The following is a 20,961-nucleotide window of genomic DNA, read 5'->3' as shown; positions in this document are numbered from 1 at the left end:
ATGGCTAGTTTGATAATCTTTGCTCTCTATACTCTATGACTGCTCTAACACAAAATTGGGTCCTTTTGCGCCATATATCTTATATCCATCTTTGCCGCATCCAAATAACCCTTAAGAGGCAAATTTTGTCCACTCGATGCAAATTTGTGTGGCAGTATGATCATCATACATCCTATTAATGCACTTGAACAATCTCGTCTTCATCTCATTATTTTGAAGCTATGTAACTTTACCAGGCCTAGGCATGTACCTCTTTGAATTCAATGCATAAGAGGCCATGTGTGGGGGAGTGTTTAGCCTGTCCCATTTGCGCAGAATGATAGGTTGAATGTGCTCATTGTAGAATGCTAAAGTGGGGCCTTTCTCTCGCACAACAACCCTTGTGTGGTCAAGCATAGAATTGATGCACTCATATAGCTCTCCAAGGGGAGACAAATCCCAATTGCCGTATCTGATCACTTGGAAAACCAAAGTAATAATAGAGACAATTTATTTTGCATACCTCCCAAATTGATCACTCTTCAGTATCTCCTTTATTAGAGTATTTTTAGTACCTTAGATTCTTGCTATTTTCAGCTTGTTATTTAGAATCTTAGCTAATGGTCATTTAGGCTATATTTTTGAATTATCTTAATTAGTTCTATTTTTAGATGTCCTCTTTATTTAGACGAATTTGCTTTTTTGTTAATGCTTATATACCATCAATAAACTCTATATATTTGGTGTATTTGGTAATACAATGTATTCATTTTTTTAGAGTTCCATGGAATTAGAGTGGGTCTAGGTTTGACTCCCTCATAGGAGGGTCTAGGATTATGGAAAATTCATTGAAGGGTTTTTCTTGTTTGTTTTTAAGGGTTCTATGATTGGGTAGGTTTTTTCAAATTATTGGATTTTTTCTTTTGAAGTCTCTTAGTCTGCTAGAAACCTGGCTAGGGTTTATGATCACTTTATAGGTGTTGTCTTTTGTATTTTTTGGAGTTTTTTCACCGTCTGTGCATTTTCTGATTGTGTTGTCTTTGTTTGAGCTCGAGAGTCGGTTGTTTTTTACAACCCACATTTTTTCCAACAACCACGACGGTTTCTTGGAGCTGCAACTTTTGTTTTCATAAAAACTTAGATTTTTTAATGTCCTTTGGGTTTTTCTACCTCATTTTTGTTTGTTGTCTACAAAGACATTTTTTATGTTTTTAAAAAAACTCATAGTTTTCAGTCAAAGATTTGTGAATTTTCGGCTCTATTTTACTAGTTTGCGATTTTCCCAAGTCCCCACAGATTGTGTTTCAAGCACCATTTTTTTCGCCACAATTTTAATAGTATTTTTTGTCCAAACAAATCCACTTGCCTATAGTTGAACATGATTCTTCGAGGCCACATTTTTCATTGGTAGGTCCGCCATTTTCTATTGTCTAGGGTTTTCTAGAAACCTCTACGATTTTGGCCAAAAAATTGTTACTTTTTTGCCTCAAAACCCTAATTTGCGAAATGCAAATTTTGCTTCTAGGTTTTTTGCTTTTTTGGGGATTCAATAGCTTTTTGGTTGTGGGTTTTTAACCTTGAAACCTGACTAGAGTTTTTTCAGAATTTCCAAAGGAAAGAAAATTATTTAGGTGGATTTATGGTTCTATCCCACTTAAATTTTTTTTTTTTGGTTTTTTAATAAAATTTTAGCTTTAAAATTCTTGGGGATTTCATTTTTTTTCTTAATTTTTTTGGGAGGGTTTATAACTTTTTCCTCAAAAATTAAGGGTTTGCTTCAGTATGACCTAGTCACTATTTCCGTAGTTTTGGACAGCTCTCTAGTTTCTGTTGAGTTTTACCATTTTTCTTTAAAATTTATGTTTTATATGCAAATTCATTCTTGGATATTGTGCTAGATATCTGTTTGGTTTTTGCGATTTTTGTCCTTGAAAATCATTTCTAGAATTTGTAATTCATAAAGTTGTTTATTTGTGTGGGATTTTATATCAGGAATTCCTTTTTTTTTACCCTTTTTCGAAAAACGATGCTCTGTAACCTTCAGCTTTAGGGGTTTGTCAAAATTTTTCACAAAGATCATGGCTTCTTGCAATTTGTTTTGAGTCAAAGTGCTCATGTGGAAAAGTTATTGGCCAGCTTTGGTATCTTGCAGTCAATTTTAGGGCATGGTGCTCATCTGCTAAAGTTTGGAGGGTTTGCTTTTTTTCCTCAAAATTGTGGCAACTATTCTCGATGTGTCTTTGACGATAGAGAGGGATTGCTCTCTTATCCAACATTAGTTTGGACATTTTGTGATGATTTTGGGTCAAAAGTTTTGCATATTCTAGGAGGGTTAGTGACAGACTCATCTCAGTGGCAGGCTCTTGTCTCTTGTCATTGAGCATTTTGAAGAAGGGGGTGTCCTTTGTTCTTTTCAGGAGGGGTTTTAGCTACTCTTGGTTATTGATATTCTGCAGATCTAGGGAGGGTCTCAACAACAAGAAAATGTTTTGAAGATTTTATGGCCACAAGACATGTACATTTTTTTGCAGGCAGTTGATAGAATGTCCATTAAGAGAGGGTATTAGACTACTTTTAGTACCGTGGATTCTTACTATTTTTAGCACGTTATTTAGAATTTTAGTTAATGATCATTTAGGTTCTACTTTCTATTGTCTTAATTTGATCTATTTTTAGACATCATCTTTATTTAGACGACTTTGCTTTTTTGTTAACACTTTTTATAGCCTCTATAAAATCTATATATTTGATGCATTGTTAACATAATGTATTCAGTCTTTTAGAGTTTCATTCTTCAACCTCTTCCCATGCTCTGTCTTGGCCTTAACCCACCGATTCGACTAATTCATCATAACCCTAAGTTGTAGTGCCTCTTGCAACTCACAAGCATTCTCTCTGAGAGAATGTAGTAGGATGCATATTTGGTCTCAATTGGTTTCAGGAACTTCTTCATGAAGGCCCTAAAGAGTGCATGCAAAGTTTGGTGGTTATAAACATATGCACATCTCTTGCATCATTGACCACCCTTCTAATCCAATTGATGTTCCCATGTCCTTGAGTGCATTGTTTATGGCATGCACCCAACATGGACCCCACCAATATGTTCGATGGTTGCCTCAATAAGCTTCCCTATAGTCTTGCATACATGTTGCATTTATCACTACCTGGACCACATTTTGTGGCCCAACCTCCTCAATAGCCTCCCCAAGGATCTCAAATTGAGAATCAGCATCTTTGTGATGCCTTAAATGATCAATTAACCTGAGAAAGTATGGGCCCTCTGAACATGTAACCACGATGTTGATTAGTGGATGATACCTAATGTTTGTCTACTCATCCATAACTATGTTGTATTGAGATTGTATCCAACATTCCTTCTTATGCTCCATCAAAAACATTGATCCTTGCATAGTTGTTATCCAAGATTGTGGTTCTCAATATGTGCTCTCCTGGTGGCACATACGATAGTCTTGTTAGAAATTTGTTTAGCGCTCCCCTTGGGATTCGCAACAAGGGCTTAACCGTCTCCTGTGTACTATAAGTTGAGTATTTGTATCGGGCATTAAAAGATCGGTCATTTGGTGCAATGACAACCCCACTCTAACAAGTGGTATCAGAGCTTGGTCACAGGTTCGAATCCTCAGACTCTTGGATAACGCTGAGGGGGAGATTGTTATAAATTTGTTCAGTGTGCCCCTCGGGATTCATGACAAGGGTTTAACCGCTTACTCTGTACTATGCATTGAGTGGTTGTATCAGGCATTAAAAGATCAGTCTTTTGGTGCAACTCAATCCCACTCTAACAGGTCCCCCCTTTGCTTCGACATTATCTCCTTATAATAAGGAGATCAAGCTACATGCGATGGGTGACCTCTCGGGAAGTCTCGGTGCTTCACCCCTGTGAGCATCACCTAGATCCAATGAGTGCTAAGTGTTCCATTTATTCTCATGAGAGATGGATTCATGTTGAATCACTACTCACGAAACATGGGTCAATGAGTTTGACTCAAAAATCACACAATTAAATCCTGATAGCAATATCACAAAGAACTTGCCAAAGGAATCATCTATTTGGTCCTTTAACGACACATTGAACAAATCAGCTTTTGGGTTATGTTCTGCCTTGCATTTCCCCTTGCTGCTTCCCTCCTCTTCTGCACTTTGAGTGGATGAAGGTTTGGCACTGACCTTGATATCGTGCCTGCTCTCTATTGCATCGTATGAGTAGAAACATATCACGGCCCCTGTATTTGCTGAATTGTCTAAACTTGTTGCCTAGTAGATGAAGTTGCAAGCATTGCAATTGCACTGTCTTCAAGAACACCCCAAAGCTTGTTGAACTCAATTCAATACATGATTTTTTTATGGTCTTGCAAAAACTTACATGGATTCACACCATGTCATTTGTGAAAGAGGAAGTGTACATTAACCCCAGTGATGCTCCCAAACTATCCCAAACTATAGATGTTGTATTTCCATTTTCTTATGCCACCTTTTGATGGGTTTGCGATCGTCAAATTATCTGATAGAAGACTTCGGAAGTTTTAATTAGGGGAAGTAGTGAGCTAGTAATTAAAAGACTTTGGATCATAAAGACCCCTTAGCAAACTATGCCAAAATTTCGCACGGGCAATCTATAGAAGCTGCTTCACTAGCCGTGGATCTAGTTTGGGCATCCTGATCAGCCATACTGTCACTCTCCTATCAGCCATTCAGTCACTCTCCTCAGGCTCAGTCTCATATTCTTGTTGACTTGCATCTTGAGACTGAATTTCCATCTTATCTCCATTCATATCATGACTATGAGAACTCATTGTGACATTGGATTTCTAAAATGAAAATAAATTTAGTAAGTAACTAGTTTCAACCTACTTAAAAGATAAAAGATAAAAAACTGCATATTTTCTTTATTGATTTTAATAAATTTCTAAGTCTGCAACAAAATTTAAAATTAATTAATGTTGAGGGCAAAATGAAGAATCATCATAAATTCTTCATTTTGCCCTCAAGATTCATCATAAATCAAAATTCTTATTTAGAACATGAAACAACAAAAATTGAAAATCTTAAAAAGGAAAACGAAGATATTTCAAAATGTTCAACATTTGAACAATAAAATTGAAAAAACATTATAAAACAATGAACAGTGAACAATGAACAATGAACTACGAACTTTCAATGTTTCAAATTTTTAAAACACTTTGAAATTTAGCCAAAAACAATCAGAAAATAAAACAAAACCCTATTGTATGCTTGATGAATTTCTTCAAGGAATATGTAGATTCTTCCTCTTCTTCTTGCCCCTCTTTCATTTGCACTCACTCCTTTCACTCCAATCATTCATTTCTCTCCCTTTTACTCTTCTCGATCTGCTGTAGCAAGTAATGAGAAATGCAAATATGAGAAGAACTTAAGTTTAGAGAGGTTTATGTAGGCTTGGAGTGGCCAAGATGTGATCCACCTCCATTTAGGTTTTGAATGGAACCCAAATCACAATTAAAAAACATATTTTTTCTTAAATTGTCATTTTAAGTGTTGTTGACTGGGCACACACAAAAGTCCCCTAGAGGGTCGAGGGACGTTTGGGCTTTCCAAACCATTTAGGGGACTATGTGGGTCCATGCAGCCTAATAATGTTTTAGCGACACTTGGGTGGCACAAAGGCGAAGGTGGGGAAACATTCTGTCCCTGTTCCTGCATCTCTGGGACGTCCTCATACCAGAAAGCCGAGGGTTTGAGGGGATGTGCCATCATGTTTCACTGCAAGTATCAAAGAGTACCTATTGTGACCTAAGGTAGGGATCATGTCCCTCGGGGAGAAACAAAGCTAATCACATGGAATGTTGGGGGTTTAAATGCCCCCAACAAATAATATTGGGTCAAGCACCATCTAATCTTTTGAATGCTAACACTTTAATGCTGCAAGAAACAAAATTAAGTGGGAAAGATTTGGAAGGCTTTCTACTCCAATGTAAGAGATGTGAAGGTGTGTGAGCTGATTGAACAAGATGCTTTGGTATGCTAATGACAATAAGGAATACGATGAAGGCGATGGTCACAATAGGTGTTTTAGATACAAACTTTTTAATTTGCAAGGTAAGGGTATTTAGCTCGAAATTTCTAATTTTTTCTATTGAAAGTCTAGATTATGATATGAACTCTTGGTTGAAACAATGCTACTTTAGTATGAAAACTCATCCTTGATAAAGACTTTAATGCTATTTTGGAGCTGAAGGAAAATAGCAGGTGGCCTAGTAGTTATGAAAATCTTCAAAACCTTTGTTTCTAGTAATGAACTCATAGATTCACATGCCAAAAGTGATTGGTTCACAATTTTATATTGGGTTTTTCCAATAATGTTGAGCTTCTGTACAAGTTTTTCTTGTTCGATAGTTGGCTGGGATTAATACCCCATCTATGAAAGCAACGATCCTCTTTTTAGGCTTGGATCATGATCCAGTCACTTGAGTAATATATTCAGATAAATGTTCGTCCCATTGTGTTTTAAGTTTGAAAAAACCGCGACTTAGAAATGAAGATCTGTTGCTTATAGATTAATAATACATGTATTGTCCTGATAAGGAAGAAAGAGGATGCTGCCTCATTTGTTGACTTTTCTTTGATATTGCTATGTAGTACAAGTTACAAGATCATATGTGAGTCATTGTCTAATAGATTTAATGCTGTCATGAGAAATATAACTTGCCAGGTTCAAATGAGTTTCAATCTGGATCATTATCCAAGTTGAAATAAGCTGACAAAAAAAAATGATGATCAAACTAGACTTCAACAAAGCTTATGATAGGGGTAAGTTGGCATTTTTTGATGACTTTTCTTGAGGCTTTTGGTTTTAGAAATGATTGGGTGGAATGGCTATTTGGATGCATGTCAAACCTGAGATATTTGGTCATGATAAACTACACCTCTTGTGGTTTCTTTGATTGCACTTGCGGACTATGACAGGGGGGCCATCTCACACCATTTTTGTTTGTGTTAATGGTTGATGCATTGAGTAGCATAATAAATACAAGAAAGTCAAATGGCTTGTGGAGGGACATTAAGGTCTCAGAAATATGGAACAACTCACACACCAAATTTTTTTTGATGATATGATGTTATATGACAAAGCTAGTCTTCCCGAAGCAAAAGAAATAGAATTGATTATGAATTTATACATTGGTAAACTAGGGCAATGGAAAGTTTTCAATCATCTTCTATAACGCAAATACGCAAACCCAATGGAGAATAGCTAATTATATGGGTTTTAGTATTGGGGAGCTATCATGCAAATATTTTGGTGTCTCAATCTTCCAAGGAGATACACAAGTGGAGCATTGGCAACATTTAGTGGAAGCCTATCAAAAGAAAACATTACAATGCTAAAAGCTGTCGTTGTATCCATTATATATGCAATGTGGTGCCTGAGGCGCATGAAGTTAGCAGAACAAAGTCTGAACAAACTAATGAAACCTTTCCCATGGGAGGGATTGAATGTCACTTTCCACCTCCCACTATTGAATTGGGATGCTGTTAGAGTTGATAAAGAGGGAGGATGCATTTTAATCAAGAATATAGTCCTAATCTAGAAATCACACTCATCTATGAAGCATGTACTTAGATAATGATGACCCAACTAGAATTTTGACTATAAAAAACACACAACTGGGCTCTCTTAAATGGTAGTTCATGTGGGATTGTCGTTTGGTGATTACAGATCATATGACTTGGCACATTCATGTTGGAAAATTGGCTTTATTTTGACGCAATTTATGGAACGGTCACCCGCTTCTACTAGAAATGGACAAATTTGTAAAATGCAAACATTTGATGGATGGATTAGGAAATCTATGTTTCTAATAGGGCAACAGTGCACTCTAATGGGGGCACAAAATGGACATGAATCAAATAAAGGGCCTAAGGATGAACAACCAAACAAAATCTTAGTTGTTAGAGGAGTTGAAACATAGGAAGATTATATTATCGTCCAACTTGGACAAATTATTTGGTTTGGGCCAAACTTGGTAAGTGCTTTGTGAAGTTGGGTCATTCAAGTTCTAAATTTGAGGCACGAATTGAAGAACTGGCCAATTAAATTGTGTTGGAACAAAGCTACCCTTAAAGTAGAGGTCTTCACTTTGACTACCATTCACAAACACATTATCACAAGGGACAAACTCCATTTGGTTGGTATAACTGGTCCTAATCGATGTCCAATGTTTAATTTAAAATCAGAGAGTGCAAATCATCTATTACTCGATTCTTAGGTTGCCTTGAGGTGTTGAGATTGGATGTGTGTGAAGTTTGGTTGGCAAGGAGTAAGGTAGGCTGGCTTGTATACTTCTTCAAAAGTTGGCCAAGCTTAAAGGTAACTCCTAGAAAGATATTTGGACTATCTCTCCCTCAATTATCTTGTGACAGATTTGGAAAGAACACAATAGGTGAATCTTTCAATGCATTGAGAGAAGCTTGAGAAAAATAATTATCAACATTGAGAATAGTATAATCAAAGTTCTAAATGTCCAAGCTCCTCAATACATTGAGTGGCATACTCTAGTTGTCATGATAGGCTAATGAAGGTTTGGAAAAGTCTACAAGTGTCTAAGCATTACAAAAAATTGGCACTTTACTCCTAGGATAAGAGAAAAGACATTTGGTGGATGTGTCCTATTGTGACATTTTCACATTGTTATCCCATTGCAAATGGGGAACCCCACTTTTTTTGCTTTGTAGTGTAGTAGTTGTTTTAGTTTAGCTCTCCTCTGAGTCCCTTCTTCTCTTGGTTTCTTGATTTGGCTGGTCTTCTTGTTGGTTTGCTATGTCTAAGGACCTCCTGAGTACTTTCGGATTATGATTGATTGTCTCCTCCCATTCCAGTACTCTTTGGATGCCCCACCCCACCTCCTCCGTCCTAGGTAGGAGTAGGATATGTGCATTTGGGAGGATTTTTTACAAACAATACATTCACACCACTTGGGTCAACCCTCATGGGGGGCTTTGACCGAAGATGGCCTTTTATGCTAAACGCTTTCTTGAGATTCAGGATGACATCATTGTTTGTCCTTATTTTACTTATCATTGGCAACATTCTCTTGGGATTCCCTTGGGGTCTTTTAGAGTTGGTTCTCACCATTTTCGTATTGAGACCGACCATGGATTGGAGAGGGGAGACCGGATTTGCCAACTTTGTTCTCTTGGTGAGGTGGAGTAGGACGAGCACTTTATCTTTCACTGCCCTATCTACTTGGAGATTAGAGACAAGTTGGATTGTCTCTTCAGTGAGGCCTAGTCTCTCCTCCATCAATTACATAGATCAAAGATGTGTTTCTCTTTATCTGTAGGAGGCTACTTGCCTACGGTATTGTTCTCTTGAGTCCATTCTTCAATGACCTATGCACCCTTTTGTCGATGAGCTCATTACCTCTTTCTTTCCAAGGATGGTGTGAGGCACCAAAAGACAGTTTGCCTCAACTTCCCATTCCAGATTTGAGCAACTTCAGATACAATTCCTTGCCCAATCGCAAGATTGAACCATTGAAGGGAGTAAGGTTATCAAGACAATTAGTAAGGATCTTGAGTTGTCTTTGAATGGAATGCCTTTGTATGCACCTAGCACTTGTAAAAGAACCAAAGCCTTGACCAAATCAAGATTCTCAAAGTGATGAGAATGCTCAACAATGAGCTAGGTGTTGATCTGTTTTCACACTTAGAGTTGCCCATGTCACACAAGACGTGGACAATTTAGAAGAATGTCGACATTAGCTTTTGATTTTACAAGGGGCAAGGTGAGAGTATCTTAGAAAACAAATTTTGAAGTGTAAACCTTGGATTTGATTTGGGACATATTAGCAGATCATCCAGCGAACAGCTCTAACACTAAGCTATTGGCAATACAAGGAAATGGGCATGGCTCGAAATCCGGACTTCTGATTTTTGATGAAATCTGATCTGAAAGAAAAGTGAATATGAGGTTGACAATCTGATCAAAGGTTGAACAATTGGAGAAGATATATCAATAAGATGTGGAGAAAAGTGAACAAGTTGGTGGAGCAAAAGGAAGATAAGAGGCTTGACTAAACAATTTTCAGGCCTAGATTGGAATCCAACCTTAGGTTGGAAAAAATAATTCCAATCATCATTAGGGCTTTGCATGGAGCACGAAACACCTGGAGCATGAAACAAGGATTCCAAGATGAGGGTGAAGATAATCAGCTATTAGGTGAGTCGAGACAAATTCTAAAATGAGTGATGAGAATTAGTTGGCCAAGTATAGAGTTTAATCTGAAGCTAATGACCACTTGGGGGGATAAAATTTGAGCATCGAGCCATGAAAGTTTGAAATCTTCACAATCTGATCTGAGGGACAAGACTGAGAATCATGAGAGAAGGGGATGAATTCATGAGCAGGTAAGGGAGGGTGTTAAGTTCATAGAAGAAAAAACTAACACTTGTTTCTTTTAGCAATCTTGAATAGTTTTAAGAGGTGATTGGATTCCGACCACCCCTTGGAAGTAGGTTAGAACCTGACCTCCCCTTGGAAATTAAGTTCCAACCCTCTCCTCATTTACACCCTCAATAAAATTGAAATTCCTAGACATATCTAATTTCTGCCCAAGCCTAGAAGCAATCCCAACATGTTTGATCTCCCATATGACATGAAATTCAACTCCATGCATGATAAGAAACCAAAATTAGTTTGTGAGAAGGAAAATCAAGTGAAGTTTTTGAAAATGACAATCAGATTTTGAATTATGAAGAAGCAAGAATCAGAATTGTACAAGTGAATCAACATCAATTTGCGATCCTATCAATATTTAAATTCATTTCGAAAGAAAGAAAGAGTGAAAAGGCATTTTGTTGAAAGAGCAAGATCGGGAGGGGGGGGGGAGGTTGTTTTTGAAAATAAGGCATAAAGAAGAGTTCCAACACCAAGTCGGAGTATGATTTCGTATTGGAACAAAATTCCAAAGGGAATGAGATTTTTACCTACCTTGCTTGCTCAATTTCCAAGCTATTCACTTCCTCTATGGAGTTGGTTTTTGAGAGACTTAAGAACGCTGAGGTGGCACCTACTTGTCTTCTACCAATCAAAAAATTCTAACATTTAGTCATATTATGCCAAGTATTCAAATTTCTCATTGGTTGTCAAAAGTATTGTAATTTTCTTGTTGGTCCACAAAGTGGTGCCTTCATGCAATTTGTTAATAGTGTGGCCAACTAGGGTTTATAAGGATAAATCTTGGCCCTTGATCTTGAATTGATCTCGGTCCTTTATTGTAATTGAGCAACTTTAAAAGGCTAAGTCCTCCTCATTTGTAAGATGTTAGAAGTTAGACATTAGAGAGAAGTTAGCTAGTGGTAGAAGTAGAGTAGGAGAGGAGACTTAGTGAAGTTGTTGCCATAATGCTACCAAAGTATGAGTATGAGATAATGTTGAAATTGATGAGTATGAGAAAAACTCTAAGAGACCAGATCTCTGCCACATGGCCATAGAAGATGTGAAGCATGATTTGGTGACAAGGGTAAGAAATCAATCCGAGAGGAAAAGTTGAAGCAAATAAGACAAGTTTAGGAGATGGACTGATTTTAAGGTAATCATAAAAATCCTCTAGACAGCAAGATCTCCGCGCTCAACCATGAGCAATTTAATAATTTTATTGGAGGCCAAAATCAGTCATAAGACAAGGCAGATTCCCCAATGGAAATGAGATAAAAGTGTGAAGGCAAAAGAGGTGTGAAGAAATAAGGTTTGAAGTTTTCAGATGAAACAAAGATGCTGTGGGAAAGAGGGAAATCCTCTAGGCAGGGTGGAATCTGCCTGTCTTAGAGGATTCCAAAATCCTCAAGGAGTACAATTTCCCGCCCTATATAAAGATGGTGAAAACTCAGCTAGGCCCCGCCAATCTGCATTGTGAAGAAGAGCAAGTTTGAAAATGGAGTCTCTAAAGGGTAAATTGGGTGAAAGCAAGGAAAAATCCTTGGGGGATGGTGGATTCCGCCACCCCAAGAGGATTCCATAATCCTTTCATACCCCTCATTTCTGCCTTGGACTCATGGCAGAAAACTCAAAACAAAAGCCTCCAAGCTGCTCAAAACAAAAGCCTCCAAGCTGCACAAAAATGGAAGGAGTAAGGAGATGAAAGGTTGTCTAAAGAAAAATGAAACGAGTTTGAGAAATATGTAAAGAGATAAAAATTCTCAAGGGTCCCTGATTTTGGCCTTGTCTATATGAGGGTGAAGATGTAATATAAGCTTTGAAGCTTAGTGAGAACAAAGGATCAATGGCAATATCAATCAAGTATAGTTCAATGGAGGGTGACTTTAAAAATGAAAAAAGAAGCAAGAGGAAAATCTTCTAGGCATGGCAGATTGAGCTTGCCTATGAGGATTTCATAACCCTCTCTTCAAATTTCTGCCTTTGACTGATGTTATCAAGCCTTGTTTTCAATTTGAGTGATGAATTTTATTTGAAGAATGATGGGAATTAGAAGTTTGAAATTGGAGTTTGACGATAGAAAATCCTCTTGAGTGCCTAAATTCCACCCTTAGATAAATGGTGCTAAATGATTTCCTTTGGCTGCGAAGTTGATAAAAATAAGAAAATCTAAGTGGCCGAATGCAATGAATGATCAACATGAAAATTGAAATGGATTTGATCCAAGTGATAGAGAAACTCCTTGAGGGATGGAGGATTCCACCATCCCCCAAGGATTAATGATCCTTTAATTCATATGATTTTTGCCCATGAATTCAAGAATTGATGGATTATAGATGAGGGGTAGCAACTTGATTAGTCATGAAGAATAAAGGCATAGCGTTGATCCACTATATTGATCAAGTTGGCCTACATTGGGGGGATGCAAACGTCAGTCCCCATAAGGACATGCCCTTTCAAGATGAACATTGCCTATATAGATAGGCTAATGAGGTTCATTTGGATATCGAATTAGAGCAAATTCATCTCCTTTAAAGAAGATATCTCGACATAATGGCAACAAGATATCTTTTGAGAACAATGACCTCATCCTTGCCAACTATTATGAGACTTCAAGAAACATCAATTTCGAGCATGAAAGACAGATTTTTTCCAAACATTAGAGGTAAGGAGGGGAAAAAAGCTTGAAATTCAGGCATGCTATACATTAAAACTTATTTATTTTTCAGATTTTACAAGAATTCCTATCAAGTTGCAAATAAAATAAAAAACTTGGGATTTGCAAGAAGTGAGGGAAATTGGTCTTGAACTTGAGAAAATTAATTTTTGCCTCCTTGTTTTGATGTTGGTGCAATTTTATTTCATGAAAGCTTTCAGATTTCTTTCATTTCATTATTTCATGAACTTGATGAATCTTTTCTCTCTTGTTTTGCAAGCTAATCATTGGAGAAGGGGAAGCTTGGGAGTCGAAAGATAGAGATGACGACAAGGCTGTTTCCAAGACTTCAAGTGGATGCTACTAACCCAAGTTTGAGGACTCCAATTGAGGAGGAGGTTCAATTCAGATTTCAAAGTACAAATTCAAGTCAAGATCAAGATGGAATCCAAGACCAAAAAGACTAAAGAACAAAGAACAAAGAACAAAGAACAAAGAGAAGGGAAAATTCAAAATCTACAAGTGGAAGAAATATTCATCAACTTGAATTTTTTCTAGAAATCCAAGTTTGCTTTGAAGAGATCCAAGCTACATGGACTTCATCACTTAAAGAAGTTCAAGTTTCAAGTTTACGAGTACAATTAAGTTCAAATCATGGCAATGAGAAAATTTCCAGTAACAAAGATGGAGAAAATATGAGAAGTTGAAGCAATTTGGGAATATGCCATCACAATTGGAGGCTTGATAATGTTGAGTATCAAGTGATATTTACTCATCACCAAAGAATTGATCAAGTCTACAAGATAATGATGTTAAGGTGGCATCTTCTTGTCTTCTACCAATCAAAAAATTCCAACATCCATTCATATTATGCCAAGTGGACAATTTTCTCACTGGCCCATGGAGTGGCATCTTCTTGTAGTTGATTGATAGTGTGGCAACTCTAATTAGGGGCTATAGGTGTAAATCTTCGTCCTGTTCTTGAATTGATTTTGGTCATTCATTGTATTTGAGCAACTATAAAAGGCCAAGGCCTCGTCATTTGTAAGAGGTTAGAAGTTAGATATTGGAGAAAAGAAGTTGGCTAGTGGGAAAGTAGAGTAGGAGAGGAGACTTGGTGAAATTTTTGCTATAATGCTATCAAAGTAATTGATAATACATTGTTGGCCTTCATTGTGGATTACTAAATGTTGCTTTGGAGTGTTGCATGGTTTCTTCAATTCCTCATTTAGGATTTTATTTCATGTTGAGTAGAAGCAGGTCAATAGAAGATATTGTTGCATGGTGATTAATGCTGGAGTTAGCGTCTGCTGGAGTTAGCGTCCATATCTTTTGTTACTTGCTGATTGTGAGCAGCAGTGAAATGTTAGTCTAGGACTAAATTGCAGGTATTGGAGATGTTCATTTAGATTGCATCTTCATAGGATGTTTGGATGAATATTGACTTTGTGAAAATCATTCTTGCATCCATAGAAGCTAGCACCCTCCTATGCCTAGTTGCTTCGACAAAGCAAGGATTGGTTAGAGGCTCACCCCATCATCAACATTGTCCTACATTCCCAGAGTTAGATAACTTTTATTTCCTTTGCAAGTTATTAGGTTGGAAGTGATCAGAAGAAGTTGAAAGCAAGTTGATCTCCATTGAATGAATAGGCTAAGTCCCTTTGTGATAACCGAGTGAAATCCACAATAAAGAAGGCAACTTGAGGCTGTCTCATTTGATGGCACAGTTCATCTATATTGTTTAGCATACGAGCATCCTTATTCAAGAGAGTCGGAGATTTACTGTTTCATGTTGAAATACTAAGTATTCGATTCTCTTTGTTATGTAAAACAAAACTCACATCAACGGGTATATCCTCTATTTTTTTCTCTCTGATATGACTTGAGGATATACCTTGCTTAAAATTTGTGTGATCTCTCCCATTGTGTGTCCTTTGGTTTACTTGCCATCACTCAAGGGTATCTCTTTTTTGAATGTAAATTTACCTCATTAATTTTGTTGTGTAACCTAGCATTTCTTGTCATGATTCAAGGGTATCTCTTCAGTTTTTTTTTTTTCATTTGGTCCATCCACGTTGCAACTTGAGTCTTATTTGCTACAACTCGAGGTCATCATTTTCTTTGATTTTACTCAACCTTATCTAGTATGCAATCTTAGGCCTATTTACCATGACAAATGATATCTCAATGTTAAAGTCATTTGGTTTCATCAATCACGTAACCTTGGGGATTACCTATTATAGTTCAAGGGTGTCTCTCTGACCAAAATAACCCAAACTCATCCATCGTGTAACCTTGGGTTTGTTTGCTAGAATTCAAGGGGATCTTTTATATTCCATTTAGATGACATCTATTGTGTAGGTGTAGGCCTATGTAACACAAGGGCTTCTCTTCCTCAAATTTACTTGAGTTCATTCATTGTGTAACCTTGGGTTTTGTGATATTGCTATTAGGATTCAACTATGTAGTTTTTGATTCAAACTTATTGATCCATGTTTCATGAGTCAATGAATGGTTCATAAGGCACATCACTTGAAGATTTTGCACATGGGGTTACAGGAAAAGTGGGGTTAACCTTGGAGGAAACTCCATGGTTAAGCTTGCTTGAGCTAGATTAGTTTCGGATGGGTGATCTCTTGGGAAGTCTTGATACTTCACTTCTGTGAGCATCTTCTAGATGCAATGTGTTCCATTTATTCTCATGAGAGATGGGCTCTTTTGAACCTCTACTAATGAGATGTGGGTTAATGAGTTTGACCGAAAAACTACATAGTTGAATCCTGATAGCAATATCAAAATTTAACTTACCGTGGAAAATATTTCCAAGTTATCAACCTTGACTTGACTTTAATTTTTTTTATTACGTTTACCTGGCCTCATCCACTGTGTAACCTTAGGATTTTTTATCTTGTTGCCACAAATCCATTTTAAGTAACATGACTTTGTAAGCAAGGGATACCCTTGTTACTTGCAAAAAAATATAGGAGGAAGTCCCATTAGAATAAGCATTCTAGAATGAGGCAAGAGACAAAGCCAATAGCTCAGTATAAGTTGTATTTTGTTTTGCCGATGGATTTTTTAAAACTTACAAGATGACCATATTGGTGGGAAATGATGAAAGGGACTAATGAGATTCTAAAAGGATACATAGGTCTTGTCTATGAAAAGCTACCTACAACCTTATTGCCAAAGGAAAGTAGTTATGTTGACACTTGTAGTCCATGTAGGATTCATCGGCAAAAACATGGGTGTATTGTTAGTAATAGATGAAAAGATTGTATTAAAAACCCCCTAATTAATGTAATCAAAGTGTATCTTAAAGTGTGAATGGTTTTCAGGGTAGTTGACTATGAGGGGCAGGTGAAAGATGTAGAGTTTATCACCAATATCCTCATAGAGCTCATTGAGTTTCAGGGCACATGAAATGTTGTTTAAGAGAGTACATTGAGTTGCCAACTTGCTACTCACAAGTAATCTAGGTTATCAATTCTTCCTGTATTTCCTTGTAGCCGGAAGTGGCTGCTTGGGGAAATGGAGTTGGAGCCAGACGCTCTGTGGATGCCACCCGAAGGCACATCCTGGGCGCTTGGATGCTTGTGTTGGTGCCTCCAAAGGCATATGGGCGCCTAGGATGGATGTGCTTCTAGGTGGCATCCACATGGCTCCAGATGTATTCAAGAGCCCAATGTCTTTTTAGACGCTCGTTTGCAAAAAAAAAATCACTTACAATACATCATAACATTTGCTAAATTGCCAATTACATATTTTAATCTTTTTTTTGCCCCTAAACCCCAAAACGGTTCTAGAAGAGGACATTCAATCGTTTTACATCTCATTTTGTTTAAAGCTAGACTCTTCTCATTTGGTCTCCATTTTAACATTTTGAAGACAAGGTGATTGTTTTCTAAGAGGATCGTTTGTAGGGTGAGAGGTAGCTTCCACAAAGGAGTTTTAAGTATCTACGGTAAGCATTTGATCCCCATTCTTGAGTGCTTTATTGATTTTTTGAGAATTTGACTATTTTTTTCAAGTTTTGAAACAAGTTTAGTTATCTATTTTAGTATTTTTTTATCATTTGTTTGCACTTGTATGCTTAATGTTCATAGCTTTTTTTAAAAATTTAAATATATTTAATTTCTTATTATAGCAAGAGATTAGATTGTATTGTGCAAAAATGTCTGCCATTGGTAGTCAAAGTTCAGTGGAAGGGCAAGGAGTTGATAGTTTCAAAATTGATGTAGGCTCTCCTTTATGGAGACATACCACAAGAGTATCACAAGTTTTAGGAGGTGGCTCATATCTTTTGAAGTGTAATTATTGTCGAAGTGAAAGGAAAACCATTCAATAGCTCATTCTCAGGTCAAAGTCAAACTTCTTTTTATGGGCCTTTCTCGCAATGGAATGGCAATGTGCAAAGGCATAGATGGGAAGGGGATGTCTAATGCACAAATATCTTCATATGTAGAAGAACAAGAAATTGCTGATAAATTGGTTAAAAAAAACATTTTTTAAAAAATCAACCTCCATCTGGAAAAGAAAACAATGCAATTATCCACTGAACCAATTGTATACTTCAAATATCCATTCTTACAAGCACCTGTATTGGGAGAGGAAAAGGAAGAATTAAAAATACCGCCTACAAAAGAGGCCCATTGGACAGTGCATTTAAAATGGAGACAAGAGAGCTTGCCGATCAAGCCATTGCATGTTGCCTCTGCCAATGGTCTTTCTTTGAACTTGGTGAGATCACCATATTGGAAGGAAATAGTGGCACTCATCAATAAAGCACCTACTGATTACACAAGTTCCGGGTATGAAAAGGTGCGTACCACTCTATTGCAAAAATGGAAGACTTCTATAGAGACAACTATTCAACCAATAAAAAATTATTGGAAAACTTCGGGTGTTTCTATTGTTTCTGATGGATGGAAAGATACAAAAAACACGCCAGTGATTAATGTGATTGTAGTGTGCCTCAAAGGGGCAATATTTTCAAAGGAAGTTGATTGTGAAGGGGAAGTGAAAGATTCACAATTCATTTCCAAGATTCTGATTGAGGCTGTAAAGATGGTGGGTATTGAGAATGTGGTCTAAGTGATTATAGAGAATAGCAAAAATCATAGGGGTGCAAGTGCTTTGGTTGAGGGTCGGTATGACAATATTTTTTGGATACTATGCACCAAAGTAACAAGAATCGGAATCGGATCGGAATCGGCAAGGCCGAATCGAATTGTGAATCGGCAATGAATCGGCGATGAATCGGCAAATTTGAAAAAACCCTTTAAATTTAAAGATTTTAACAATTTAAAACTTATTTCATGCACCCTTTATTGAATATAACTTAAACACACTATAACATCATCAAATAGAAGTTAAAACTTAACATACATAAACATGGAACAAAAAATCCATCACATATGTAACTATGTTATCTAAAATGTAAATTGTAGGCTAGCTGAAGTAAATAGAAATCAAATGATCACAATGATTTAAATCATAGAATGTATGTAAGATGATCCATAAGACATCAAATCATAAATGTATGTAAGAATCTAAGATGAAGATCCATGAAAGTTTGAAACATATGTCTATCAATTATTCAGTATCAATATTTGTAAATAAAATATAAAAACAAGGCTCCAGCTCAAGCCTCAGACTCATAGTCATCATCATCATCCTCAACATCATCCTGAAGCTCGGCTGCAGCCTCAGCCTCAGCCTATGAGTATCCAGTCTGCCTAGTAGCAAGGCGTCTAATGTAGGTCCTAGAGGACTGCCGAGCCATATCTCCCGCATGTAAGATGGGCTCAAGAACGTCGCTAGGGCCTGTGCCTGTGCGTGCACATGTGCGTCTACCAATGCCTGAAGAACGTGCTCTAGCTGCCTCAGCCTCTATATCCACCTGGTCAACCCACACACGGTCTTCCTCAGTGAAGATTGGATCCACAACCTCTGTCCACTCTGATTCTGGATCAATCTCCTCCAGAATGATCGGAGAGGAGTCAGTGCCCAAAATCTGTCTGATCCTAAGACGGAGGTTGTAATGAACAAAGACAATATCATTCAACTTCTGCACTGTCAACTTGTTTCTCCTCTTCGAATGGATGTACTCGAACATGGACCAACTGCGCTCACATCCAGAAGTGCTGCTTGGCTGACTCAGAATACGAATGGCAATTTTTTGAAGTTTTGGGGTTGTGGCCCCAAACATTTGCCACCATCTATCTGCAATAAGGGAAAAATTGAAAATAGAAACAATTAGTCTCATTTACAAATTACAAGTTAACTCTAAAATTACATAATCAACTTTAAGATTAGAATCTAGATTCATGAACATTGAATATATTATTTAATTTTTACCTGGCTGTAGTGTTGTCTGAGCATTTATGGCCATCCTGCCAGAGAAAAGTGGCCCCTCTTTATTGTTGAACTGGTCTAGCTCAACAATTGCAGCAGCGCTATCTTCATCGCTACTCAACCTCTGAATCACTGTGTATAAGCCAGTGAGAACCTCCGCATCCGCCTTGAACTCAGGACAGAAACGATATGCCGGATTCAGAAAGTAAGCTGCTGCATGGATGGGTCGATGGAGCTGATTCTGCCATCTCCTATCGATGATGTCCCAAATAGGGCCATACCTCTCCTGCACTCCTGCATATTGGGCTCTGATGGCCTCCTTGGCCCTATCCATGCCCTCATAAATGTAGCCCATAGAGGGCTTCTCCCCATCAGCAGTTCGTAGCAAAGCTACAAGGGGCTCAGTGACCTACATATAAAGTAAAACAAAAAACTTGAGTCAAAACTTAAATATAAAATAATATAACTTAAAGTAAAAGTAAAATACTAAATGTTAAATTGCAATAAAGTTACCTGCAGGATTTCTCTAGCGGGTTTCCAAAAACCATCCTCATCAAATATGCAATCCGCCACATCTATCCCTACAGTGGTCGTAGCATAGGAAGAGGAAATCCACTCCCGCCCAACAAACATGCTCTTCAATTCATCCCTTGATGTCAACAAGGACTGCAAGGTGATGAAATTCGAGGCAAACCTCGTGATACCTGGGCGAGCTAACTCTTTGCCTTCTGTTTACTTCCTCATTGTGCTAAGGACAAATGAATGATTATAAATGAATTTGCATATGTTTTTTGCCCTTTCCACACATGACTTGACAAACTCAAGTTTGCCAATTTCCTCCAACATGAGGTCAATGCAATGTGCCGCACAAGGGGACCAAAATATGGTGGGGTGCCTCTCCATCAAAAGTTTACCTACAACAATTTTAAGTCAATTAGAAATTCAAATTTCAAAATTCAAATAAATTTATTTTCAAAACTTGAAAAGTTAAAAGTTTACTTGCAGCAACATAACTTGTTGCATTATCCGTCACCACTTGGATCACATTTTGTTCTCCCACCTCTGCTATGACTTCCTCAATAGCCTCACATAAGTATGTGGCATTTTTTACATGTGTGGAAGCATCAATGAATTTGATGAACATGGTATATCCTACAAGTAACAAAACAACGAATTAGAATATTAAAATTAAATGGATCATCAACAAATTAGCATTCAACAAATCAAAATTTACAATTATGTATGTAGGAAAGTAGAATGATCAATTACCTCCATAGGATACAAGAAAATTGAGGAGTATTCTATTCCTCCTATCTGTCCAACCATCAGTCATGATGGTGCAACCCTTTGCAATCCACTCCTTTCGGTTCTCCTCGAGCTCAACCCTCATGTCCTCTACCATCTCATCCAAGAGGTATCCGCTCAACTCAGCCTCAGTTGGGGATTTAAACCTCGGACCACAAATAGCAACCGCGTCTATCATGTTCTGCCAATAAGGAGCCTTGACACAAATAAAAATTTAGATGTCAAAGAC

General features: G+C 37.4%; 2 protein-coding genes across 4 annotated transcripts in view; one reads left to right on the top strand and one right to left on the bottom strand.

Moving 5' to 3' along the window:
- LOC149537869 (uncharacterized) overlaps positions 1-20,961 on the top strand; it is a 39,984-nt gene that overhangs the window by 10,548 nt on the left and 8,475 nt on the right. The window lies entirely within an intron of this gene.
- LOC149537870 (uncharacterized) lies at positions 4,692-20,532 on the bottom strand. Its single transcript, XM_089800188.1, has 4 exons — positions 19,941-20,532; positions 19,431-19,836; positions 19,126-19,295; positions 4,692-4,808 (listed from the first exon to the last, which is right to left on the bottom strand). The coding sequence occupies exons 1-4, from the start codon at positions 20,058-20,060 to the stop codon at positions 4,692-4,694; spliced, it is 813 nt and encodes a 270-aa protein (XP_089656314.1). The 5' UTR covers positions 20,061-20,532.

The sequence above is a fragment of the Cupressus sempervirens genome, chromosome 9, assembly GCF_028749045.1.
Source record: "Cupressus sempervirens isolate cs-2001-9-10 chromosome 9, ASM2874904v1, whole genome shotgun sequence".
NCBI classification, from domain to species: domain Eukaryota; kingdom Viridiplantae; phylum Streptophyta; class Pinopsida; order Cupressales; family Cupressaceae; genus Cupressus; species Cupressus sempervirens.
Note: the sequence above shows the minus strand (reverse complement) of the source record. Positions and strands in the feature narration are given on the sequence as shown.

Bases quoted from the DNA above. Each gene is read 5' to 3' on its own strand.
- LOC149537870 (XM_089800188.1), bottom strand. From the start codon at position 20,060: ATGTTTGTTGGGCGGGAGTGGATTTCCTCTTCCTATGCTACGACCACT. The intron at 19,837-19,940 runs GTAACTTTATTG...CTTTATATGTAG, and splicing joins CCGCTAGAGAAATCCTGCAG to GTCACTGAGCCCCTTGTAGC. The intron at 19,296-19,430 runs GTAAAAATTAAA...CCCTTATTGCAG, and splicing joins TCAGACAACACTACAGCCAG to ATAGATGGTGGCAAATGTTT.